We start from the raw sequence: 27,340 nt of genomic DNA on the forward strand, positions 1-27,340 counted from the left end.
TAACATAGACTATATTGCATGTGATTTTAAAAAACAGCTTTATTGAGATGTAATTCACACGCCATACAATTTACCCACTGTGTGTATGATGTTGGGCAACAAACCAAAAAAAAACCAAGTAATGATTCATTAAAAATTAGCATTCGTGGAAGCTACGGTCCAGTGGAGTAATTGAATTACCCTAAATTAAACAATTAGAGAAGACCTCCTTAAAGCTTTCTTTTTATGTGAAATCATAATAATGGCCTACATTTTCTTTACTGAGCATTTACAGTGCTCAGTCATTGTTCAGGTTGTTGTTCTAAGAACTTTTCTGTGATCATGCATGTATTCCACACAGTACCCTACTGAGGAGATATTTTAATTATCCCACTTAGCAAATGTAGAAATTGAAGTAGAGAAACTTCAGTAATTTGCCCCAGTTGGGAATTGAGCCCTGCTGGCCACTTGACGTCAGAGTCCCAAATTCCTTACCATTACGCAGCGTGACGTTCTGAAGACAGTGAATCTCAGGATTTCCTTAACCCTCACCCCGAGTCACTCTTACTCTAGATTTTCTCGCATGTGGGGGGAGAAGCAGTGCCCTCTGATCAAGAGGGGCAGGTGGAGAGTTTGTAGGAAACTCAGGGCTTAATTACTGCCCTGCCTCTGCCCCTCTCTGCTCCAGTCACTGAGCATTCTTGTCAACAAAACAGAGAGGTTACTCTGCACTGGATGCCCTTCGAAAGAGCTTTTAGCTCTTTGATGTGTATTTCACTTTCCTTATAGGTTCTATCGACCTATAGTGATAAGGTTTCAATTATAAATGAATATAGGGATTCTCTTGACTAAAAAGGACAAATGGGTGATGTAGAATTCCATTTCTCCTCTACAGCATACTGTAAAAGCTGTCTAATGGCTCTGATATTTAAGGAAAAAAATCACAAATCCTTTTATTTTTTTAATAGGGACCAATTAATGAATACTATGCAGTTAGATTTAGTTGAATTCTAGTGACTTCCTTTTAATTATTGTGCTTCGATAGAATCATAATGAGATGAGGCAAAATACGTGGCTTTTTAATTTATTTTGTTCACTGAGATTTTTTGGGTGCTAATGTCGCCTTTTCTCCTTTGTTTTAGATGCTGTCATTTTTTCAGGGAATGTTTACTTTCTATCATCAAGGCCACGAACTTGCCAAAGACTTCAATCACTACAAAATGGAACTACAGATCAACATTCAGAATGTAAGGAAACGAAAGCTTTTTCCTAAAAAAGATGTTTGAGAGGTGTAGTTTTGATTTCTTTGGTGTATGAAAAGCCTTAAACTAAGACCGGGCTGATCTGTTGGTACCGAGAAACTGAGGCTACGCTGCCACCTTCTGGTCAGTTCTTGGTGTAACAAACTGTTCTCCAGCTAAGGGAGGCTCCGAATTCTGCTGCAGGGGGATCTGTTTTTTTTTTTTTTAAGAATTCGTTTCCTATAATTTATTTTTCTTCCCTTTTTTTCAGAAAGGTCATGAAGTATGTTTTTACAATCAGAATTTCACATAATTTGCTTTATTTTTTATTTTTCCAGTTTTATTGAGATATAATTGACACACAACACTGTGTAAGTTTAAGGGCTACAGCTTAATGACTTCACTTATTATATTGCAAGATGATTTCCGCAAAAGTTAACATCTGTCACTTCGTGTAGTTAAAAAAATTTTTTTTCCTCGTTATGATAACTTTGACTATCTACTGTCTTAGCAACTTTGAACAAGTCATGTGGCAGTGTGACATAGTTATTCTGCACTTTGTGAGGCAGTTCTAAGGATAACCTCTGTTGTGTAAGTCTAAGTCCGCTCTGTATGAAACAGCCCAAACAGCCCTCCACTTTAAATTTAAGGCATTTCAAGTCTGATCTAAATTTCTTCTGTTACTTGTATGTCTTATTTGATTTTTATTCCCAGATAGGCTAACAGTTCCAGTGGAATTTCTTTCCTGTGCTTGGTGCCTATTCACTAATGTATTGGTGTTCACAGTTGCTGTTGGCCCTTTATTGTTTTCCTGGAAAATGTATGGTTTCTGTTAGGTCTTGGATAAAGAGATTTTTTGAGAACTATTAAACAGTATACTGTATGTGATTTTGATCAGAAGGTGGTAGATGTTTTTCCTTTCAACACTTTTGTTGATTTTGGAAGTGTCCACATTGAAAAGCTATTCAAGTTATGTTTAGTGTAATTTCAAACCTTGTTAAAAACACAGTGAGTGAGTTTTGGGACAGACTCTCAACTCATCCTGAAAGACATACAAGGAGAAGGATGGGGATCTCTGTGCTGTTTGCTACCTGACCTTCAACATCTTATAATCTTAGAAATTGAGGACTAATGGTTTTTGTGTCGATTTTGTTTCAAAGCTATTTTGGTATAGTTCCCAACATTTGGGAACGTAGGTAATGAAATCTCTTGTATTTTGTAATTTACACGTCAACTTGTATTTGAAGATTCTACATTTTGTTCAGTTAAATGACTAAAGAGTAGATTCCTCCCTACACCCTCCAAGATCAGTGATATAAAGTAACATAATTTAAAAATATGTCACAGTGTATATGTGTAGATTAGTCCTAACTTCAAAAGTGTCTCTGTAGGTAGTAGAACATTTAGTCTAATGATGCTGTGATGTATCAGAATACTTCTGTAGACAGCAGAACACAGCGTTTGTAAAAAGAACATTACATAGTTAGTTTAGAAGATTAGGTTATAATCCTGATTTTTTTCCCCCCCTCCACTAACTGTATAACTTGTGTCTGTACCTCATCTGTCAAGGGCAGGGCTGGCCTGGATGAGAACCTTCAGGCATAACTGATCTATAATTTGTGTAAAATGAGGAGGCAGGGCCCCTTATTAAAAAATGAAGAATTTCAAGGCAGCGATGGCAGAGCATTAGATCAAGTGCGCGACCTTCTGAGCGCAGGGCTGTGGGTGATAGCATGGGCTACGTGCCCGTGAAGCCAGCCGGGCCTCAGGGTCTGGGGTGAGGTATGGGGACACATCAGCATCTCCTGGGGGCTCCAGAGAAACTGTCCATGCACAGCTTGCTTATGTGGAAGTTCATTTATCACAGCTACCCTGGGGTCAGGGGCCTATAGTTACCTTAAATACACCAAAATAATTTCAGCGAGATTCAAGATTTAAACGGGAATGAGCAATACTCAGGCATGAGCTATTGTAAGCAACACTTGAAGACAGCCTATCATTTGAAATGGGTCAGCTGGTTAATATCTAACAGTCTATTAAGAACCTAACACACATACTTGGTAACTTTCATTTCCCATAAAGAACTGGGCGAAGAACAAGTTACTGGAAAAAATCCTTTCCTGTGTCCTCTGGAACTTCAGGATTGTCATCAGGAAGTTGCCTGGGCTCCTCCACCTCTCTGCTTTTTGTTCTGGCTCTTTCTGAGGCTGCTCCTGCAGCTCTGCAGGTGGAGGCTCTGCCTTCCGCCTCACCTTCAGGGTTAAGGACACCTGATCCGGAAGTCGCCTGTGCTCTTTACTTTTGCTTCTAGCTCATTCTTTCCCCTTCAGAAATACCAGCACCTTTGACACACATGCCACTCATTCTACCTCACCTGCTATATCTCAGTATTGCTGTAATTTACTACTTTCTTGGCCATTTCTCTCATTCCCTGATGAAGTCAGCTTTTAGCATATCAAAGGGAAAGTGTTGGCTGTATAAAACTACGTATTACAAAAATCCCAGCTGTGTGTTACTTTTTTTTTTAATTGAAGTATAGTGGATTTACAGTGTTGTTAGTTTCAAGTGTACAGCAAAGTGATTCAGTTATACATATATATGTATATATCTATTCTTTTTCAGATTCTTTTCCATTATAGGTTATTATAAGATTTTGAGTAGAGTTCCCTGTGCTATACAGTAGGTCCTTGTAGTTTATCTATTTTATACATAGTAGTGTGAATATGTTAATCCCAAACTCCTAATTTATCCCTCCCCGCCCCTCTCCCCTTTGGTAACCATAAGTCCATCTTCTACATCTGTGAGTCTATTTCTACTTTGTAAATAAGTTCATTTGTATTATTTTTTTAGATTCCACATATAAGCAATATCATATGGTATTTGTCTTTCTCTGTCTGACTTCTGTGTGTTACTTTTTATGCTATGCATATTTATGTATTGAAAGAAATATACTGAAATGTTGAAACCAAATCTTAGAGTTAACTATCTGTGCACTATAATGGTAGAGATAATTTTGGTCAACTTTTAGGTATTTTACTATAGTAAAAAATGACAAAAACCATTTTATACTCAGAAAAAAGGTAAAAGTTATTTAAGAGTGAAAATAACCTATTTTCCCCCAACTGGTTTCACCTTTTCTGTTGTAAAAGTGGTTAGACCTTTTTTTGAGAGAGATTCAGTCTTTTTCCATTTTCCATAATCTAGAGTGATTAATGGACAGCAAAAAAGAGCAAGATGGTTTTTAAAAAATAGACTTTCCAGAAGAATGTAAATTACATCAAAGTTAAAGAATATTTAAAAAAACTAATTTAAAAATTTTGTGATCTCTATCCCCAAAGGAGACTAGAATAGAATTCTTCCCAGGAAGAAGTAGAATACTAAGAAATTTTAGGGATTCCGAAGGAGTCCCTAGAAGATACTAAGAATGGTTAAGAATAATTTAAGGATATGCACAGATATTTTTGTTACAGTTTTGTGAGCAAAGTAGAACACTAAACTGATAAACTATACCAAAAAAAAAAAAGAGATTGGAAGTGACTGTGTAAAAATATGAACGTGATTGTTTCTGAGAGATGAGTTTCTGGTCACTTTTTAATCTTGTTTATACCTCCTCTTTTTGCCTCCAGGCAGGGCTGTTTGTGCTGTCGCCTCTCTCTGTTTTATAATGTTGTGAATTAGCTTTTATAATCCAAAGAAAAAAAAAAATTAAAAATGTACTTTCTCTTTCATTCAGATATAAAATAATAAAATTTTAGTTTGATATTGAAGATTCTCTTTTTTCCTTTGTTAGGGAATAATTGTCACTTTTCAGTGACTTAATTGCAATTAAAATAATAATAATAATGCTAATGCCACTTACATTTATTTTGTTACCATGTACCAGGTGTTACCTATGTGCTTTTCTTTGGATTGGACACTTTCAGTCTTCCAAGATGTCCTATGATGTAGATTTTTTTATTCCTACTTCACAGATGAGGACAATGAGGAAAAAGAACTTGCTGAAGTCATACTGCTTTAAGGCCAGGGCAGCATTGGAACTTGGGCAGGCTCATTCCAGGGCCCAAGGCGGTTGGTTTCAGATTTAGTGTTGGTGTAGAAATGGGTTCACTCATGGTGTCTCTGGGGTCAGTAAATATAGGAGCTGGGGAACATCCTGACATGGCCATTTGGCTTCCCTGGACCTTAACAATTTCTGGGTAACATGGGAGTCCCGTTAATGGTAAGATCTCAGATTTAGGTACCGATGGTAAACCTCAGCTCGCGTCTACCTCTCAACAGTTCTAACCTGCGTTCCCCTCACTCCCATGGAAGGTGTCCTTCGGGCGTTTAGACTTGATCACCTGTTGAACTGGCATCCACTGCACTCCATTCCTTACTGTGTCACCTTTGCCCTTCAGAAATACCAGCACCTTTGAAACACATGCCACTCATTCTACCTCACCTGCTATATCTCAGTATTGCTGTACTTTACTACTTTCTTGGCCATTTCTCTCATGAGGGTATAGGGCACTTGAGATGATTTGAGGATTGCAGTGAGGGGTGCGTGTTAGCACCCTACCCCTTCTTTTCTGTTTTATTATTTTGGGAGGTTACTAAAGCAGGCTGCAGGGGGCCCACCCCTGATGTTTTACAGCTGCTTCGTGAAACCCTCTTCATACTTTTAATTATCCTTTTGCTCCCTGAATGAGGTCATGGGGCCAGGATGGGAAAACTTAAATGAAAAATGGCAGTCTGTACTTGGAATTAGCCTTTGCCATCTGCCTGTAAAGCTTTATTTCTGGGTAAAACTTAGTGTGAACAGTGCCTCCTCTCCCCCGTCTTTCTTTCCTCCTTAAATATGGGTGTGAACCTGTGCTAATAAGCCTGACCTGCCAGTTTTGTGAAGTACTCAGATGTGTCTGAATTCCAGCTTAGTTTCCACATTGAATCCTCCTCCCCCCAGTAGGTGATGTAATGAAATATTTAATTTATAGGACTTAAGACTCACTGGTTTGGAAATTTGTTTATTTATCAAAGCATGCAAGAAAAGGAAATACAGCAATGGTGTTTTGTAAGCATTGGAGAACGCTAGGCTATCTCATAGGTTATTGTGAGGATTAAAGCACCGTAAACTGCTCTCAGTCATGTCATTCACAGTGTAAACACTCTCATGTGACCTATTGTAACACTTAAGGTCTAACATTATTATTATTTGATGATATCTTCCAATTCAACCAGAAATTAGAATTGGAAATTGCTAGGTTCCAGCCACTCTATTATTTGGGCTCAAATTTTGAGAAATGTAATTTTCACCCTCATTTGTAATTTGCCTAAAATGATCCATTAAAAAATTTAGCTAAACCTTCCTTTCCCTTCCCAGTGCAGAGTCACATCTGAGGAAGGAGTGAGGGCAGGGTGTACCGCATGGAGGGGTCTGTGGCAGTGAAAGTGGGGGTGGGAAGGTGCAGAGGCAGCATGTACAGAGGAGGTGGCTGGCATATTTGGGAGATTGGTTACGTTGAGCAGATACGTTAATTGAGCAAATAAGTAAATCTGTTGAGAATAATGGGAGCCAGGTTTTTTACTGTCTGAAAAGAAATGTGCAGAATTGGAAAGGGGTGGGCTAGAAAGAAACCTGAAGTACTGGATTGGAATTAAGTTTAATGGTATGAACTCATGGATTTTAAAATTGCTAGATACAGAAGTTGTGATATGTATATGTCCATATAAATGTGTGTATATATATAAATGTATTCACACACGTATATACATACATACGTGCATTTTCTCAGTCTGTCTTCCAGGAAGACCTAGAAGCAATAGCACCCCGTTAGCTGTGAGCACACTGTCCCTAGATCTTGGTTTCTAAATACTACATATGACCCAGCAATCCCACTACTGGGCATATACCCTGAGAAAACCATAATTCAGAAAGACACATGCACCCCAGTGTTCATTGCAGCGCTCTTTACAATAGCCAGGACATGGAAACAAATGTCCATCGACAGATGAATGGATAAAGAAGATGTGATACATGTTTGCAATGGAATATTACTCAGGCATAAAAAGGAATGAAATTGGGTCGTTATGTAGAGATGTGGATGGACCTAGAGTCTCATACAGAGTGAAATAAATCAGAAAGAGAAAAACAAATGTCGTATATTAACGCGTATATGTGGAATCTAGAAAAATGGTACAGATGAACCTATTTGCAGGGTAGGAGTAGAAACACAGATGTAGAGAACAGGTGGGATGAATTGGGAGATTGGGATTGACATAAATACACTACCAGGTATAAAATAGATAGCTAGTGGGCACCTGCTATATAGCACAGGGAGCTCAGCTCGGTGCCCTATGATGACCTAGATGGGTAGGATGGGGGGTGGGAGGGAGGTCCAAGAGGGAGGGGATATAGGTATACATAGAGCTGATTCACTTCACTGTACAGCAGAAACTAACACAACATTGTAAAGCAATTATACTCCAGTAAAAAAAAAAAAAATACTATCCTCCACTATAAGGAACAATGACTCCTTTGGAGAAATGGCTGATTCTAGGACTCGGACAGAGAAAGTATAAGGTAAACCTGGGATACCTTTTTGGACCAGAGGGTAAGGGGTTACTCAGAGAATTAAGGGGGTATGTCAAGAGAAACAGGAGCCAGATAGAAGGGGCCTCTGCTGGTCAAATCTAGGACAATTTGAGCATTAACTTAAATAATGAGAATTTGGGATACAACTCATTAAGTTGTGTGTGTGTGTGCGTGTGTGTGTGTGTGCACACGCGTGCATGCATGCACTAGCATCTATACATATATGACACGCACATATGTGTGTATATGTGTGTGTATGTATGCATAAATATTAGATACACAGAGATAGAAAGAAGTGAGGGTTGGGGAGAATCTCAGTAAAGTGAGAAAGAAGATGAATAAAATTAGGGTATAATCAGTATTAAGATGGGGACAAGAAATCCCAGAGACTGAGAAACAGGAAGGCAGGAGAGGGAACAAGCCATTAATAAATGAGTCCCACCCTCTTTGCAGCCCTGTACATTCTTATAGTACATAAACAAATTAAAAAAAAAAAAAGCTCTCAGCTTGTGTTTAAAATAAGCCTCTGCAGTTAAGTTTCCCCTTTACAGTGTACATTTATCAGATTCTCCATCCCCCTAAAAAATGTACTATTCTATCATTTTTCTGCATTTAGAACTCTTGGTAACCCCTTTCATTGTAGGGAGGAGAGAGGAGGAATTTCAATAATAATTTTTCATCTTGGCTCTTCCACAGTTTTACATCAGCAGTTTTTCGGTATTAATACAATTATTTTTGAGTGTAGATGGAAGAAATGTCCAGAAACTTGGTGGTGCTGACTCGTCAGGTTTGCCTGGGTATTTTCGTCACTTCACCTTGCATGTCCATTTTCAGTCTAGCCATTTGACAGAGATATTGACATCCCAAGTCTCCTGGGCTTCAGAAATGTGATTTGTCTTTTTAGGTATCAAAGACATTATTTGTAAGTGAGATTCCCCCCTACTTCCTTCTTCTATGAAGAAACATCATTTTCAAGTGCAATTGCCGTGACCTGGAAAAAATGACACTGATATTTATTAGTTTGCAAAGAAGAATTAAGTTTTTCAGATTCTGAATTCTTAGACATATTGCTGATATAATAGTAATGAGTCAGATTGATTGTTGCAAAGGAAAGACTTCCCAGATAGATATTTTATGGTCTATTTCTTTTAAATCTAAGATTTAGTAATATTGTGAGGCCTGCAGGCAGGAATTCTTATGTTGAATAATAGAATTATTCTTGATGTTAGAAAGCTTCAAAAGTAAATAACCTCTAGTAACCTTGGTTTCTATATCTCTGTTAACTACTTAACCACAAATTTTTTTTCTTTGCACAGTGATCTCAACAAAGAGACACATGGGAAAGGATGGGTATATTTTGAGAAACTGATACAAAAACACTGCAAATTTAATCATAGTTATCCAGAGACTTAAAAATGTACATGAAGAAGCTCCTGTGGGAACTTAAAACTTGTATGTGTTTTTTAAATCCTTTTCAGACACGGAATCGTTTTGAAGGAACAAGGTCAGAAGTGGAAGAGCTTATGAACAAGATTAGACAGAATCCCAAGGACCACAAACGAGCAAGTCAGTTCACAGCGGAAGGCTACCTGTACGTACAGGAAAAAAGTAAGAGGCTCTCCAACGGTGATGAATAACTAATTAAAAATTATCTTAAAACTCTCACTGTAATTACTCTGATACTTTTGGAGTAATTATTCCTACCACTTTTCTTGCTCTCTCCTATCCTGGAAGGCATACGTTGGATTTTTTTGGGGAAAACACATTCCTGCTCTAGAGAGGGGGCGGTGAGATTAGGAACTCTGTGAGCACCCTGCTTTCCAACCACACCCCCCGAATTCTGTGCCACACTTTGTTAAAACTTGCTTGCAAGGGAGCCAGGATTTGGTGACAGACTGAAAGCGAGGTGGGATAGTACCTTTTTCCTCATTTCCTCTCATCCCCATCTTTATCTCACTCACACACACAGACACACACACACACATTCATATACATATGCACCCCTCTCCCCATAACCCTGTTCCTCCGTGTTAAAGTCAAGAAGGACATATTTCTCTGCTTCTTTCACATCATTTCTTTGCACATTTATTTGAGATCGTTTTTTGTTCTTGTTGAAATTATCAGGGCAATTGCATATGGCTACAAAAAAATACTCCTAGATGACATGCTAACTTGTCTCACTGAATTTTCAGCACTGTTGCCGTCTTAGTTGTTATGCAGTGTGTAGAGTATCCTTGTTTTGAAATTAAGGCACCCCAAGGCAATTTCAGACTTCTGACAGTTTGGTCTTATTTTAATGAAGCTCCTAAAGTTTACCTCTTCAACTGTAGAGCTTGATTGCTAGTCAGTAGGAGGAGGACTATGTGAAAATGTTTCCGTATTTCCTGTTTCTCTCCCTTCCCGCCTTTGACTGTAGTCGGGGTGCTTTAGAGTTTTTGTTTGTTAAGTGGCTGATTTACAGGATTTTCAAACTGACCAATTTCATAGCAGAGAGACTCATGGAACAGCCACGTGATATGGGTGTTCATGTTATATGCAGTCGCAGAATAGGGGTTCTTTTTCCATTTGCCCTTATTTAATGTGGGCTTAGTCTTCACGGCTCATGATGAACAGTTACTGGCACAGCAGAACTCTAAATTTTTCTAATTTTTTAATCTTTTTTTTTTTTTCAAAAAAACTGAGAGGTAATTTAGTTTTACATATTTTGGTTGAACAGTAAAAGCATGCCGTTTCTAAAGGTGCTATTAGGAACAATAGCACAACAGCTATTGAAGTGTATATAGAGTGAATGTTTTATTTTTTAAAAATTTTATTGAAGTATAGCTGATTGACAGTGTTGTGTTAATTTCTGCTGTATAGCAAAGTGTCAGTTATACATATATATGTTCTTTTTCATATTCTTTTCCATTGTGGTTTATCACAGGATATTGAATATAGTTACCTGTGCTGTACTGTAGGACCTTGTTGTTTATCCGTCCTATATTTACTAGTTTGCATCTGTTAATCCCAAGCTCCCAATCCTTCCCTCCGCCTTTAATTTTTTTTATTGTCTTAATCTCAGTTTGTTTATTTAATTTGAACTAAAAATACAGGGTAGAGACATGAGAAGGATAGAAGTTTTGTATTATATGTCCAAAGTGAAAAATCAGGAAATTTTGATTTTTAGATTCATAACTGTTGCTTAACTTACTGGCTTTGAGAGAAATGGGGCTGAAATTGGACTGAGAAGACAAAAACAGTAGTGACAGAATTCTTCACTTGTTAGCTGTATGCTAGGCACTGTGCTAAACTCTTTATCCAACTTGTTTCATTTAATCCATTAAAAACCCCTATGAAGTGTACAGTGCTGTTATCATCCCATTTGCCAATGAGAACATGGAAACACTGAGGAGTAAACAGTGTCTCCTGGATCATACACCTCCTCAATGCTGGAATTGTCCTAGGCTGGAGTCCGTGTTGCACCCTGTCCTGCAATATTGCCTGAAGCTTGGATGGTATGAAAAACCATCACTAATCTCTCTGCTCAGAGCTGGTTGAGTAGCGTCGGGTGGTGTCAGGAGGGGATGGCAGCTTAATCAGTGAAGGACCTTGATATTTGGTGCCAAAGACTCTGAGGTTTGGCTTTGCCATTTCTCAGGCATTTGGTCTAAGCCTAAGACTGTTTAGATTAAAAAGACAGTAGGACTTCCCTGGCGGTCCAGTGGTTAAGACTCTGTGCTTCCAATGCAGGGGGCACGGGTTCGATCTCTGGTCCGGGAACTAAGATCCCACATGCTGCAAAAAAGCTTAGCTTTACCATTGTTAGTAAGGGCAGCTATTCACAAGGTGCTTTAGTGGATTTAAAGCACTAGATGGATTTATAGACTAAATGCTTTTCTGCACTGTGATTCTACAGTTCTGTCATTTTTCAGAGGCCAGAATTGAATCCAAAACCATCACATATATTCAGGGGAATTCTTGAAACCCTCATGAACTCTTCATACATAGACACAAATAAGAAGCATAGTTTACAATTAAGAGATTTTCAGGTATGAGATAACAGTCTAGCAAATTATTTGAAAAGTATGTCTTTAAATTACTTCCGTGTTGCTGAAAACTCTTAGGACTGTCTCTACGAGCCTTCTTATTTCCCCTTGTTTTTCCCTTGTCTGAGACCAGCTGTGTTGCTGATTTGTTTCCTTGAGCTGTGTTAGTTGCTGCTTCTTGGGTTTTTCCTCTTCAGGATTGTGTTTGGAACTCTGCATATCTGTTTCTTTATGAGGAAAAAATGTAAAGTCCTATTTCTTTTCTTTTTTTTTTCTTTTTTAATTTAATTTTTATTTTAGTTCTTAAATTTTTATTGGAGTAGAGTTGATTTACAATGTTGTGGTAGTTTCAGGTTACTTTTTATTTTATATTGAAGCAGAGTTGATTAACAATGTTGTGTTAGTTTCAGGTGTACAGCAAAGTGATTCAGTTATACATATATATGTATCTGTTCTTTCTCAAATTCTTTTCCCATTTAGGTTATTACAGAATATTGAATAGAGTTCCCTGTGCGATACAGTAGGTTCTTGTTGATTTAAAGTTATGTCTCTTGTTGAAGGGCCTCCTCCGTTTGGTTCCAGCTGGGTCAAACACTACTGCATGTATCGGAAAGCGGCCAAGAAGTTCAACATCATTCCGTTCGAGCACAGATCTGGGGGGAAACTAGTAAGTCTTTGCTTTTATTTATATATTTTTAAAAATATTTATTTATTTATTTATTATTTATTTTTGGCTGCAACAGGTCTTAGTTGCAGCACGCAGGATCTTCAGTTGCGGCATGTGGGCTTCTTAGTTGTGGCATGCATGTGAGATCTAGTTCCCTGACCGGGGATCGAACCTGGGCCCCCTGCATTGGCAGCACAGAGTCGTACCCACTGGACCACGAGGGAAGTCCCAAGGCTTTGCTTTTTTTTTTTTTTTATAAATTTATTTATATATTTATTTATTTTTGACTGTGTTGGGTCTTCGTTTCTGTGCGAGGGCTTTCTCCAGTTGTGGCAAGCGGGGGCCACTCCTCATCGCAGTGCACGCGCCTCTCACTATTGCGGCCTCTCTTGCTGCGGAGCACAGGCTCCAGACGCGCAGGCTCAGTAGTTGGGGCGCACGGGCTTAATTGCTGCGTGGCATGTGGGATCTTCCCGGACCAGGGCTCGAACCCGTGTCCCCTGCATTGGCAGGCAGATTCTCAACCACTGCGCCACCAGGGAAGCCCCCAAGGCTTTGCTTTTATACTTCATATTCTCTGTGAGGTGGTCTTTGAGGGTATCTTTTTAATGTTGTTTATATTCACTCATGATAAATACTTTCATTTTGTTTTTAGAATGAAAATCTTTCTTTCTTTCTTTTTTTTTTTTTTTTAAATAAAATAGGCCAGAAAACAATTCCTGTGTTTTCTGAATTGTTGGCATGGGTTTTTATGGTCAGATTTTTTTTTTTTATTTAAAGAGAAGAGTAGAATCATTTTGTGTCCCTGTTACTGGAAGATCCAGTCAACACCTACAGCAGACTTTCATGACTCAGTGGTTTGTCTGCTCAGGATTTACATGGGAGGCCTGATGTGCACACGTAGATTCATATAAATGAAAAGATTATATAGAGTAGATGATCCGTAACGAAGTTTACCGTTTTTCACTTACACTTAAATGTTCTCACTTAGACACTCGCCATTTAGCTTACTCCTCCCACAGAAGTAAAAAGCAAAGGAACTCATGATAGCTGGAAAAGAGCGAGAAGCCCTTAGGAGCTGGCTGGGTAGGAAAGGTGATCTTTGTTTTAAAAAGGAAGCTGCAGCTCATAGCAACAATAGCAGTCAAAACAAAGCTCCTCCCACTAGTATTGAACATACCTGGTAATGCGTTTTAAGGTTAATTCATTGCTTGCTGGGTGGATGGGCATAATTTTTCTTATGTGAATGCAGAATTAACCCAAGTTCACTTGTATTTACACATACTTTGCATCTTCCTGAAAAATATTTAAAGCCGCTTATAATACAAACGCATTTTTGTGATATTGAAATAGACATGGAAAATCAAGTCCATGGCAAAGAGGAGGAAGTGAGGATGTCACCCTTGGAGGGTGATGGGTTAAGACTGAGCATGAGGGTTTTTGTTGTTTTTGTGTGGTGGTAGTGTTGTTTTAAAGATAGCAGTAATTTATGTTTGTCAAATGTAATGTGTCAGACGCATAGAAAGCAAAATTTGTTGTTAAGTGAAGCATCAAATATAATAGAAGAGCAAATTCCATGAATGAACAGCAGCGGTGCACAATTCATTCACCAAATGCCCGTGCTTATTTCACATTTCAGAGGGCCACTGATACGATCAGAAGTTGTAGTAAAAGGATAAATATGGGTTAACTTCAGCATCTCTGTACATTTCAGTTATAAACTGAGCATGAGGTTGGAGTGTGAGTTTCCTGTCAAGTCCCAAGACATGTCTGCTTAGTGGTGTCTTTCTGTTTTAGCTACCAAATAATAAAAAATACATTTAAAAACATGATGACTCTGATATTTTGAATAATTTTATATTCGAATGCTTGTTTAATATTAGAGACCCCCATGTTCCAGAAAATATTAAAATATTCTAGAAATGTTTACTCAGACTCCTTACAGTTTCTTACTGGGAACCTGCTTCTGCGTTGCTTCTGTTTCCTGTTTTCTACCTCTTTTTAATGCTCTTAAAAAGCATGGTGAGGATGGTTTAGGTAGGTAAATGGTACCATGTTTAAACGAAAACTCAGGAAAGATAAATTCAGGGTGATTGACTTTAGGAAACAGCAAAACCATGTAGTTGGAGTGGTTCCAGCTTTAGATGATCACAATGGCTGATCCAGGGTCCTTAGTGTACTTTTAGGTAGATTCCTGTGGAACTGAAGTTTTTATAGGTCAGAAATGGTTACATATGGACTGTTTTATATGGTATAATGTAATGTGACATACAAACACATTATCCTTCTTTTAACAAGGGGACAGTAAGAGAATAACAAATATAGACATGTGGAAACCGTATTGTTAATCCACCTTTTAAAATTAGCACTCATAAGGTCTGGTTTAATTTTACTGTAATCAAAGCAGGATCTAGAAAACCTTAAGAAAAGGACAGTGACAAAAAAGAATTGGAAAAAGAATAGATACATGTATATGGATAACTGAATCACTTTGCTGTACACCTGAAACTAACACAATGTTGTTAATCAACTATACTTCAATATAGAATAAAAAGTTAAAAAAAAATGGCTACGACTCTAAATAAACTGGTTCGAAAGAGAATAAGATAGAGGAAGCTAAAATCTGAACCTTGCCTCCCCCTCCCCCCATCAAATATAGGGTGTTTAATTCTGTATATGTTTATACTGTAGTTTTTGAGAATGTTTAAAATAATTCTTTGCAGGGGGATGGAGAGGTGTTCTTTTTGAAAGAATGTACCAGAAGACATACTGACTCCATTGACAGAAGGTTTTGTTTTGATGTAGAAGCTGCTGACCGGTAAGTTATTGGCATTATTGGACTTTATGAAAAGAGTCATTTAAAAAAATGATTTAAAAAAATAGAAGTTAATTGCAACTGAGATGTCTATGGCCTGGAAGAGTGGTATCTTGTTATCTTTCCAGGCTCTGTCTTCACTGTGGACTGTTTCGTCTTGGTTCACTATGTTTAGCTGTGCAGTGATAGCTTAGTCTTGGCTGAAGTTTGGCATCATTTTAACTAGTGTTGTCACTTAAAAAATGACCGTGGAGCATTTCACTGTTGATCTAAGCCTTCTATGAATATACTCTGTATGTGGTGGAGGGTCATAGGCAAACTGTTTATTCAAAGACTAGTTCTCATTTTTTCTTGTGGTATGACTTTTAGTTATTTAGTTAGAAAAGAATCTTTGCCGGAGAGAAGGAAGTAAAAAAAAATAAAAAATAAAAAGAAAAACAAAGCTTGTTTGTCAATATTACTACTTGTCTGGCATTTATTTCTGTGTCCTGTAGCACTAAGGAAAATCATGGTACTCGTAGAATACTTCCTTTTTTAATGGCTGACACTATGGAGGTTCCTTGCCAGCCCTGGTTTTGGTAACAATGGTCTTTAGATAACGCTGTTTCATACTTGTATAATAAAAGTTTACAATATGAGATTTTTTAAACACAAGTTCATTTTAGGTCAGGACCCAGGAATACAAAAATAATTAATGCTCCTCTTCCCTCAGATGATATAACTGAGTCTGTGGTGTTAGTGTAGAGGGGGAAGATCTATGCTTTACTTTCCAGTAAATGAATTGAAGACCAGGTACATAAAAATATGCTCTTATGAACCATGATAAATATGGCCCTACAACGAAAAGGACAGATGGTTTAATATGCATTTTGCCAAGACTGGAAAAAAATGAAAGGGAACGTCATTGTGAAAGAGGTTAAATTTCAAGCCAGTGAGGACTGGTTCAAAAACTTTAAGAAGAGATTCGGGCTGTGTAATACAACTTGAGCATAAAAATGTGTGCATACACCCATTGTAAGCATTTATTGAGTTGTCTCTAAGTGCCAGTGTTCTGAATTCTTCTGTGCTTTATCTCAGTTCATCCTCAGCCCAGCTCTATCAGGTAGACATTATCCTTCTCATTTTATGGTGAGAAACTGGGGCCTAGAGAGCTTAAGTGATTCTCCTAAGGTCACGTAGCTAGTAAGTGGAAGAGCTGAGATTTGAACTCTTGCATCTGCCTCTAGAACCCAAGCTCTTAACCACTGTGCTGCAGGCATCAGAGTATAACCATGTAAGTGTGTTGTCTCCTAAATAATTGACAGAGGCGAGTCAGCAATGATGTCTACTAGAAAATGTGTTAAATGAGATTCATCTGCTTTGTTTCGAAAGGATAATTCTAGTACTTCCATATATTAACACAATTCGTATTATTTGTGTCCAGCCCTATATTTTCTCTAAGACCTTGATCATGCCAAGTGCTCTTCTTCAATCGGGATCTTTATTACGATTATAACTACTTTCCATCCCTCGTAAAGGTTGATGAGGGGTTACTATGGAGTTATTTTCCTCATGATATCATCTTGTAAGGAGACTCTTAGAACTGGGGGAGACCTTAGAGATGATCTAGTCTAGTGGTTTTCAAACTACTTTATAGGGATGCCTTCTTTTCAAATAAAACCTTTACCTTTATGCATATGTGAAACAGAAAAGAAAAGAGAGTTCCCTTATGAAAGTGGGGTAGGGGGCCTGGATCCTTACCCTCTCAGCTTCATTCTTCTTGCAGAAATCTCTAATTTATTTCCATTGACGCTCAGAGCTGCTCTCTGGGAACTGGGTATAGAGTGACCACTAATCTAGTCTAAGTGATTCAAGAAAGGCATACAGGGGATCTGACGTCTAAATTGATAACTGAAGGTTTATTTGGAGTCAGCTGGGATTGAGACACATTCCAGGCAGAGTGATTAGTATAATATACGTAAAGTTCTGGAGACAAGAGAGAGTGTGGTCCCCTTGAGGTCCCCCCGGGGGACACCCAGCATCTCTGGAGCAGAAAGCCAGGGAGGATGGGAGAGGAGGCTTGACAAGGGGGGCAAAGGCCTGACCTTGAGGTTTCTGAGCTTAACCTATTAAATGGTTTTAAGCAGGGCACTGAGTGATAGAGTTATATCTTTCAAAACTCACTCTGGCAGAGCAGAGAAAGTTTAGAAATGGCAGGAGTGGTTGGAAGGGTTATGGATTGGTGTGGTGGAGCAGGAATGGAGCCCCGCGCATCTGTTTGAGGGAGACTTTTAGAGACAAATTTAGAGAGAAATTGGATGTTAGAGTGTAGGGTGAAGGAGGAGAAGGAAAACACAGGAGGCATAAGGATGGAGGAAGATGATGAATTCAGCTGTGGTCCTGTTGAGTTAGGTTGCTGTGGGCCATTCAGTAACACACCCAGCAGGAAATTGGGTACAGCACTTGGCAGCTTCAGTGGCATTGGACTTGGTATTTACCGTCTACCTCCTGCAGCTCTCCCGTCCTTTGACTGTCTCCACAGTGAACCAGGCTGGTCCTCCCCCAATTTGGGGACCTGCCCATTTTCAGCCATTGCTCCTTAAGTGTTATTTCCCATTGTTGCCTTTTTTGTGTTTCGCCGTCCATTCACGTGGATTCACCCTCAGAGTGTCTCTCTACAATCTGTATTTTTCTTACCTTTTTCCGTGTTTGGAACTACTTTTAGAATCTTCCTTATATGGTGTGTCTCCAGTTCTCTTCCTTTTATACTTTTCTTAGTCATTTCAGTATCATTTCAGATGATTCATGTAGGACTTTGCTTCTTTCTCTTTCAACTCCTCTCCTTCAGTCACCTGTTCTTCACCTTCCCTCAGCCATTCCCTCTGTGCTCTCTCCTTAGATCTTGTCATTACGAGGACAGGCACCCCCTCTGTCGTCTCAGTTGCAGGGCTTTCTCCTTCTGACACCACCTTCTATTCTTCACTGCTTACTCTTTTCTAGTAAGTATCCTTAGCTTACAATCAACTGATCCTACTGTTGTCAGCCCCTCACACCCTCACTTCTTTCCTTGCCAAGTGTGAATTTCAGTCATTCATTAAAGTCACTCTTTTCAGTACACTCAACTCCATTGCCCTTCCCTCCCTTTACTGTACTTGTCTGCACAGCTCCAACTTAAGTAAGATTCAGCTCTGCCTCCTCTCTTTCTAAAGAAATGTATTCAACCATGTTCGCTGGGATCACTTCCTATTCCTGACCACTGGCTTCAAATCCCATTAATCCCAACCACAAATCATGTTCCACTGTCTTAGTTCCTTCATTCTCCTAGTTGACGGATATTTCATATTTTCCTCCTTCTCTAAGCCTCTGGCACTGCCTCCTTTTCCTGATGAAATAGAGGTAATTCAAAGAGCTCATCCACTGCCATGGATACCCGCTCCATCATCAGTGCCCAGTACCCTGTCTGTACCCACCCTGCTGTCCCCGTCGCCGTGGAAACTGTCTGTGTTCCTGACTGAGGCCAGCCTCTCTGCCCAGCTGTTTCCATTCCCTCTTCACCTCCCCTCTCTCCTGGTTTAGGATGTCACTCAAGCATGTCTTCCTTTCTTTCTTTTTGACACCAGCTTTGCCCTTCTACTAGATGAATCCCATCAGTGTACAAAACTGATTCTTAATTTCATCCATCTTTTAAAAAAAACACCACCACTATCACCAGTGAAAAAACCCTGCCTTGACCAGTCTTCTCTTTTGTCTGCTGCCCATTTCTCTTTTCCCATAAACAGTAGAACTTCTTCTTTTTTTTTTTTTTTTTCTCGCTGCATTGGGTCTTTGTTGCTGTGCGTGGGCTTTCTCTAGTTGCGGCGAGCGGGGGCTACTCTTCATTGTGGTGCACCGGCTTCTCATTGCGGTGGCTTCTTTTGTTGTGGAGCACGGGCTCTAGGACGCGTGGGCTCAGTAGTTGTGGCTCACGGGCTCTAGAGCGCAGGCTCAGTAGTTGTGGTGCACGGGCTTAGTTGCTCCACGGCATGTGGGATCTTCCTGGACCATGGATCGAACCCATGTCCCCTGCATTGGCAGGTGGATTCTTAACCACTGCGCCACAAAGGAAGTCCCAAAAATTCTTCAAAAAGCTCTTATATTCAGGTCTCCCATTTCCTTCCACTTGTGCTCCTTTGCGTCCTCTTCAGTCAGGCCCTTGCCTCCACCTCTCCACTGGGTTTTTCTGTTGTTGTTGTTAAGGCCATCATGATCTTGTTGTGCTACAGCCAGTGGTCAGTTCTCAGTCCTCTTGTTCTTTCCTGGCAGTAGCATCGGACGTGGCCAGTCACCCTGTGATACACTTGCTGCACGTGGCTCAATAATGTCACACCTGCCTGCTTTTTCTCCCACCCCACTGGCTTTTCATCTTTTTTGTACTCCTTTGCCAGTTCCTCATTTCCCAGACCTCTTGATGTTGGAGTTCTCTGGAGATCAGTCTTTAGATCTCCTCTCTGCAGCCCTAACGATCTTGTCCAGCCTCAGGACTTTCCATGCTGTCCATGTGTTGGTAACTCCCCAGATTTATTATCTGTACCTGAATCTCTTCCCTGAACTCCAGGTTTTTTTTTGTTTTGTTTTTTAAATTTTTTTTTTGTGCTAATGGGCAAGTATTCATTTATTACTATGACTTTATTTATTTATTTATTTATTTATGGCTGTGTTGGGTCTTCGTTTCTGTGCGAGGGCTTTCTCTAGTTGTGGCAAGTGGGGGCCACTCTTCATCGCAGCACGCGGGCCTCTCACTATCGCGCCCTCTCTTGTTGCGGAGCACAGGCTCCAGACGCGCAGGCTCAGTAATTGTGGCTCACGGGCCCAGCTGCTCCGCGGCATGTGGAATCCTCCCAGACCAGGGCTCGAACCCGCGTCCCCTGCATTGGCAGGCAGACTCTCAACCACTGCACCACCAGGGAAGCCCTGAACTCCAGGTTTTTATATCCAGCTGCCGACTCAGTTGCTTCTGGGATGTGTGATAGGCATTTTGAATAGTGCAGAGGTTGGAGAGACTGAATGGTTTTTGTAAAATTTCCAATAATTCTTGGGGGAAAGAAGATATACTCTCTTTATGGACCCAACATTTTATATGGGTATATTAATTCAATCTTATCATATAAATGCTACCATGTAAATCTTTTTTAAAAAGTAATACATGCTCATTGTAAGTCTTGTTCTAAAGCTCTTTGGTTAACTTGGAAAGTATCTTTATGTGTGTATCTCCTTGAGTCTTTGGGCTCATGTGACTGTAATTAAGTTGAATTACAGACTTCTGTCGTCTTTGCTTTATTTCCTGATTTCTAAACAGGGGAACATCTATTCAGGTTTGATGTTACCATCAGCCCCCCAGGTTTGATGTTTCTGGGGGCTCTTAGTTCCCTGCCACCCCCCACTGTCAGTATGTTGCTGTTGGTCTCCCACTTTTGGAGCAAATTCTGGAGAGAAGGGGAGTATACTCTCTCAGAGGTCTCCACCCTGATTCTGGGGTTTTGAAGGCATTTATTTAGTGAAAAGTTGAAATGAGATAGGCTCTTCTTTTGTCTATTTCCCTGATTCCTGGCCAAGCCGACTATTGGGGATTATAAGCAATTTGTTCCTTGTTTATTAGATATGAATTCCGTGAGGGTAGGAGCCTCATGTTAGTTCCTACAATGCTTTATATGTGGTGGGCATTCACCAAATTTGTACTGGATTAAATGAAATTGAATTGTTGCTTAGCAGTGACAGGACTGGGATTAGATTCAATCAGGCGATGGTTAGTGAACTGCCCTTTTCTTCCCCACACACTGCAGCACTGTGAGCTCCAGTATTTGTATTCTGCTGAAAGAAAATAAACTTAACGCATTTTGGAGCATGTGGGTATTGCAGATGGGTCTCTGATGGGGTTGGTACAGAATTCCTATTGCGGACCTTCATATATAGCAGTTTCACCATTGATTGCATATGTTCCACGTAAAGTTTTTTGTCTTCTTTCCTGGTATCAGTCTTTGCTATTTTTTATTCCTCGTGTTGGAAAAGCAGTCAGGTAACGTTGTGACCATAGGCAACACTTCCATAAACTGCAAAATGGAGCCTGGCCTTGCGTTTGATCCGTGTACATGTAAATCAGGAGCTTTCCCTTAATTGTTACATGAATTCAGATCAGGTTTGATTGCATGTAACAGAAAAACTCAAAATAAGATGGCTTAAACAGTGTAGAAGTTTAATTTCGTCTCTTTGTTAGGAAGTCTACAGGGGATCCGGTCAGCGTTGGTATGCTGCTTGGTGTCAGACACTGCCCCCTTTTGTGCATGGTTTACCTTCCTGGTCACCTTAGGTCCAAGATGCCGGCTCCCATTTATTATGTAGCATTGTCTATTGTAGTAGGAATGCTTTCCAGAGGAAGTGCACACTGCCTTTGCTCGTGTACCATTGGCCTGAGTAGAGTTGTATGGTTATGCCTAGCTGCAAGGAAGCTGGGAAGTGCTGAGGCAAGGAAATGTCTGGAAACAGAAGAGAGCAATCCGTGTGCTGTTCTAATACTTGGGGAGTCTCTTAGGAAGAATGAAGGGGAGAAGAGCTGGGTGGGTTGATTTCCACCTAGCCGTTAACTGCTTTGATTCTCAGTGGTTAGGAGGATGTGTGGTTCATTTTCCTTCCCTCAGTTCACTGAAAGGTTACTTTGACTATCTTAGTTGAGAGGTAGCATTTAGGAACACATGTGCCAAGAACACAAAGTGGAAAGATAATCCAGAGAATGGGAGAAAATACTTGCAAATGATATATCCGATAAGGGACTTGTATCCAGAATATATGAAGAACTCAGAACTCAATAATAAAAAGACAAATAATCCAATTAAAAATGGGCAAAAGTTCTGAACTGGACATTTCCTCAAGAAAATATACAGGTGGTTATAAGCACATCAAAAGACACCTAACATCGTTAGCTATTAGGGAAATACAAATCTAAACCACAATGAGGTATTACCCACTAGGATGACTATAATTGAAAAGCCAGATAATAACAAGTATTGGTGAGGATGTGGAGAAATTGGAACTCTTACATACTGATGGTGGAAATTTGAAATGGTGTAGCTGTTTTGAAACACACTTGTCAGTTCTTCAAAAAGTTAAATATAAAGTTACATGACCCAGAAAATTCTGCTCCTAGCGATCTGAACAAGAGAAATGAAAACCCATGTCTGCCTAAAGACTTGCACAGGACTGTTCATAGAAGTATTATTCATAATAGCCAAAGAGTAGAAACAACACAAATATCCATCAACTGATGAATAGATAGATAAATGTGCATGACCATATGATGAAATCTGATTTGACAGTAAACATAAATGAAGAGCTAATACACGCTATGTTTCATTTTGAGGCAAATTACTCTCAGAGCCTGAGATTGTCTTTGCCAGTATTTTATTTATTAACACAGGTTCACTGTGGGAATTATAATAATTTCACAAGCCAGTAGCATATAGGATGAATAATGTCTCAATGTATACTGTCTCTAATAGCATACGCAACGTCTCTTAATAAGCTAATAAAGAAATACCATACTCTAAACCAATAATAGATTAATTACACTGTTGTTCCAGGCAAGGGAGGATGAAGGGAATACATTTAGTTGAGGTGTACCTTTCTACCAGCTGGCTCTTGGGAGGAGACAGCCTGACCCATTGAGAGCAAAAGTGGAAAGTCCCCGGTTGCTAGGGAATGAAGGGGCCCGTGTGGATGGGCAAGATCTTCTTTGTGGGGCTGCTGCATGGCTTTTGCCACTGCTGGTAAGAGTCACCTTCACCACAGCAGGAGCTAACGCCCCACGGTCGTCAGAGAGCTACTTAGATCAACAGAGGGTAGCCTTGCCCAGACCGAACACACTCGAGTAGACCTTACAAACGCTGCGTATTCAGAGTCCAAATCCCCCCTCTCCACGGTTGCTTCCTCACGTGCTCTTATTGATAGGGCTCCAGCAGCGCCCTTCACTAGCTGAGTTATGCAGTGCTCTCGGCAACCTCAGATGTGGACGATGACCTCCTGACTCACAATTTCACTTTTATACCGAAACAGTAACTTTGCTCTTTAAAACAACTTCACTCTTTTTATTTTCATAAAATGATTTTTTCTTACAAAAGCTGAAATTTATCAAAATCTTTTCAAAAACGTTTTACAGCAAGACATAGTTATTTCATGTTGAATATGGATGCATTTTAAAACATAGGATATGATTGTCAGTGGCTAAGCCCCGGAAACGTCCAGTCTGGTAAAAAGTGAATAAAGCAAAAAACAAAACAAAGCAGGAAATGATAAGGAGGGCTTGGTGGAATTCAGAGAAGATTCCAAGGCAGCTGGGTGCAGAGTCCTTCTGGTAACCCAAAACTGTGTTCACCTGTCGGTGGGTGTCAAGCCAATAGATAAAACCAAGCCAAAGATCAGGAGAAGGAAGGATTTATTACCTGCAGCAAGTAAGGAGAACACCAGGGATCTTTCCCAAAGCAGTGTCTCTCCCAACTTCACTTTGAAAAACAACTTTATTTTTGTCATAAACAAGAAGATTTGAAATTATATCAAACCACTACAACGTGCTACAACGTGGATGAACCTTGAAAGCAGTTTGCTGAGTGAAACCAGCCAGTCACAAAAGACTACATATTGTATGATTCCATTTATATGAAACATCCAGAATGTTCTACACTGGCAAATCTGTGTAGACAGAAAGTCGATTAGTGGTTCCCCAGGGCTGAGGGTTTGGAGGAAAATAAAGAATAACGGCTAATGGGTATGGGTTGTTTTTTTTTTTTTAGAGCGTGATGAAAATGTTCTAAAATTGATTTTGGAGATGGTTGTACAGCTCTGTGACTATATTAAAAGCCGTTGAACTGTACACTCTAGGTAAATTTTATGGTGAATTATATCTCAATAAAGCCTAAAAAAAAGGAACACTGCTGCAGATAAAGGAATACTTACCATAACTAAAATCAGGCTTTTAAATGACTGTAAACATGCACTACTTCACGCCAGTCACACTTCAAATACCACGGGCTGTGAAATGGTCACGTCACTGGTTTTAGGTTGGAGAAGAGCATTTTGTGTACTTACTTTCCCCATGGCAAGCTGTAGTTGGTCAGGAGATGCAGCGTTCCTCCCTGAAGGGTGAAATATCCCCTGCCCCAACAATTTTGTTATATAACTTGCTTTTCCATTTCACTGGCATGCCTGCCACGTGCTGCATTGTGCTGTGACCCTCACACACTTGCTTGCTAAATAATTGCCATTCTGTGAAGTTCTCCCACACATCACAGCCAGGCGCCACTTAAAGAAAATGCTTCCCATTTTGCTTTCATTAATTTGACATTTCAAATATTATATTTGGTTTGATGTTGCCTAGGTCCTAGTATATTGCACTTGAAAGGATGTTGGCAAGATACTTATTTTTTTTTTATAAATTTATTTATTTATTTATTTATTTTTGGCTGTGTTGGGTCTTCGTTTCTGTGCGAGGGCTTTCTCTAGTTGCGGCGAGCGGGGACCACTCTTCATCGTGGTGCGCGGGCTTCTCACTATCGTGGCCTCTCTTGTTGCGGAGCACAGGCTCCAGACGCGCAGGCTCAGTAATTGTGGCTCACGGGCCTAGTCGCTCCGCGGCATGTGAGATCTTCCCAGACCAGGGCTCGAACCCGTGTCCCCTGCATTGGCAGGCAGATTCTTAACCACTGCGCCACCAGGGAAGCCCCTATACTTCGTATTTTTATAATTCACCCATTTGTATTTTCATGATGATGATGGGAAGGTGAAATCACCTATGTATCTGAAGCAGTATGCATATTTAGCCTGCATTTATACCAGAGACTTTATTTAGCATCTGTGTGCATGGTAATGTACTCTTTATCACTTTAAAAGAGTGAACTAAGAGCATACTGCTTCCAGAAGCCCATGCAATTGGACTGAATAATAATGAGAATGTTTCTGTAGCACATTAGCTGGAGTAATATTTGTAGGTATTTTATAGTGCATGCCATTCAGGCAACTAAACAGCCATTGACTGTGTTTGACGCTGAGGATGGGAGAGTAAACCAGAGACTCAAAGGCCTGACCTTAAGGGAACTCACAGACTGGGAGTGTTTGCAAACAAATAACAGTTTAGAGGTCTGTCTAAGGTGCTTAGGGAGCTGAGAAGCAACAGGGAATAGGGCTGGCTGGGAAAGGTTATACTAGAAAAATTGATTGTTAAGTTTGATCTTGAAGATTTGGTCACAGTTTGGAAACTCGGAGGGAAAAAGGCCCAAAGCAAAAGGAATCATAGAAATCTTGAGAAAGCATGTTATGGTAATCCTTGAAGTCTGAGGTTCTCAACAGTGAGTGATTTTATGTCTGGGGACATTTTGACTGTCACAGTTGGGATGGGGAGGGCAGCAGGGGTGCAGGCTGTTGCTACTAATGTCTAGTGGATGGAGGCCAGCAGTGCTGGTAAATGTCCAGCCCAGCACAGCCCTCCCCAGGAAAGCACCGTCTGGTCCAACCTGTCAGTAGGGTTGCTGTTGAGAAGCCCTGTTTTAAAGCATTGGAAAAGACAACTCCAAGAGTTTGTGGAATTGAATGGAATTGTACTGTTTTCTTTTACGTGTTTACAGAAATGTATTTATGGGTGTACATTTCAATTAAAAAAGTGTAATAGCATAATTGGTTATAGTACAGGGGATGAATAAAGCCACAGTGCAAAGGGCTCTCTCTGTCTGGCATTATCCTTTCAGGCGTGGTGCATTATTCAAGAATTCTGCTAAGATTCCAGGGTAGAGAGAAGAGGAAAGGAAGTCATTTTAAAAGAATTTAGGTGGAATTGGTAGAAAACGGAGTGGGCAGAATTAGAAATAGCATTTCTTGTATATAGCCTTCTGTGTTTTTCATAGAATGTAAGATTTTTACCCTAAGGATGGTATTGTTGATAGTGGCATACTGAAAGCCACATTTTATATTGGTTCCAATATTTAAATGGAAATCTGAATAGACATCCATATGAATTTATTCATGAAGATGCATGCTGAAGGACATTGGAGTGTGGATAATCAAAAAGTTTTTAGCTTTTGTAAATAAAGTCATAATGAACAATTGTATACAAGGGTTTGTGTGGACACACGTTTTCATTTCTCTTGGATAAATACCTCTGAGTGGGATTGCTGGGTGTTTGGGGGTGTGCGTGTGTGTGTGTGAGAGAGACTTTTAAGAAAGTTGACAATTGTCCAAAGTAGTTTAATCCTCTTACCAGCGATGTATTGGAGTTCCAGCTGCTCCACCCTGTAACCAACCTTTGATAATGTTAGTGTTTTTCATTTAAGCTGATCATGACTAGTGATGTTGATTGAGTGCTGTTCCATATGCTTTCTGGCCAATTATATTTCTAACATTGTGAACTGTCTATTAAAGTCTTTTGCTCATTTAAAATATGTTGTTGGTCTTTTTGTTATTGAATTGTAGGAATTAAGTTTTCTGGATACTAATCCTTCATCAGCTGTATTAATTATGAATATGTTAATTGTGAGTATTTTCTCTGATCTGTGGTTTGCCTATTCGTTTTCTTAACAGTGCTTTGATGAGAAGAACATTCTAATTTTGATGAAGTTGAATTTATCAGTTTAAAAAAATTTTATTGGTAGAACTCTTTGTTCTGAGAAATCTTTACCTATCCCAAGGTTGCAAAAAACATTTTCCCATGTTTCCTTCCTCCCTCCCTCCCTCCCTCCCTCCCTCCCGGGGGGCTCCTTGGTTGTGGCACGCATGTGGGGTCTAGTTCCCTGGCCAGGGATCGAACCCTGGGCCCCCTGCATTGGGAGCACAGAGTCTTAACCACTGTGCCACCAGGGAAGTCCCCGCATGTTTTCTCTTTGAAAGCTTTATAATGGGTCTATGACTTGTGAAGATTTTTGGGTAGTGTGTGGTGTGATTTGTGGAGATTGTGTGTTATTTGTCTTTACCTATACAGATAACCAGTATTTCTAGCACCATTTGTTGAAAAGGACTTTCCTGTCATTGGATTGTTTTGGCACCTTTGTCATA

The 27,340-nt window shown here is 39.8% G+C and overlaps 1 protein-coding gene across 8 annotated transcripts in view; it reads left to right on the forward strand.

Annotated features, from left to right (window-relative positions):
- The window catches only part of ARHGAP10 (Rho GTPase activating protein 10), a 335,488-nt gene that overhangs the window by 127,024 nt on the left and 181,124 nt on the right, over positions 1-27,340 (forward strand). For all 8 annotated transcript variants that reach the window (XR_014243606.1, XR_014243607.1, XM_082388998.1 and 5 more), the window contains 4 exons: positions 1,122-1,226; positions 9,270-9,399; positions 12,377-12,483; positions 15,207-15,301. Coding sequence is in view for 6 of the 8 variants with exons in the window: in XM_082388998.1 (XP_082245124.1) it covers positions 1,122-1,226; positions 9,270-9,399; positions 12,377-12,483; positions 15,207-15,301 (437 nt within the window). In the remaining 2 variants the exon portion in view is untranslated. The remainder of the gene's footprint in view (positions 1-1,121; positions 1,227-9,269; positions 9,400-12,376; positions 12,484-15,206; positions 15,302-27,340) is intronic.

Source organism: Balaenoptera borealis (genome assembly GCF_965194805.1).
Source record: "Balaenoptera borealis genome assembly, chromosome: 4".
NCBI lineage: Eukaryota > Metazoa > Chordata > Mammalia > Artiodactyla > Balaenopteridae > Balaenoptera > Balaenoptera borealis.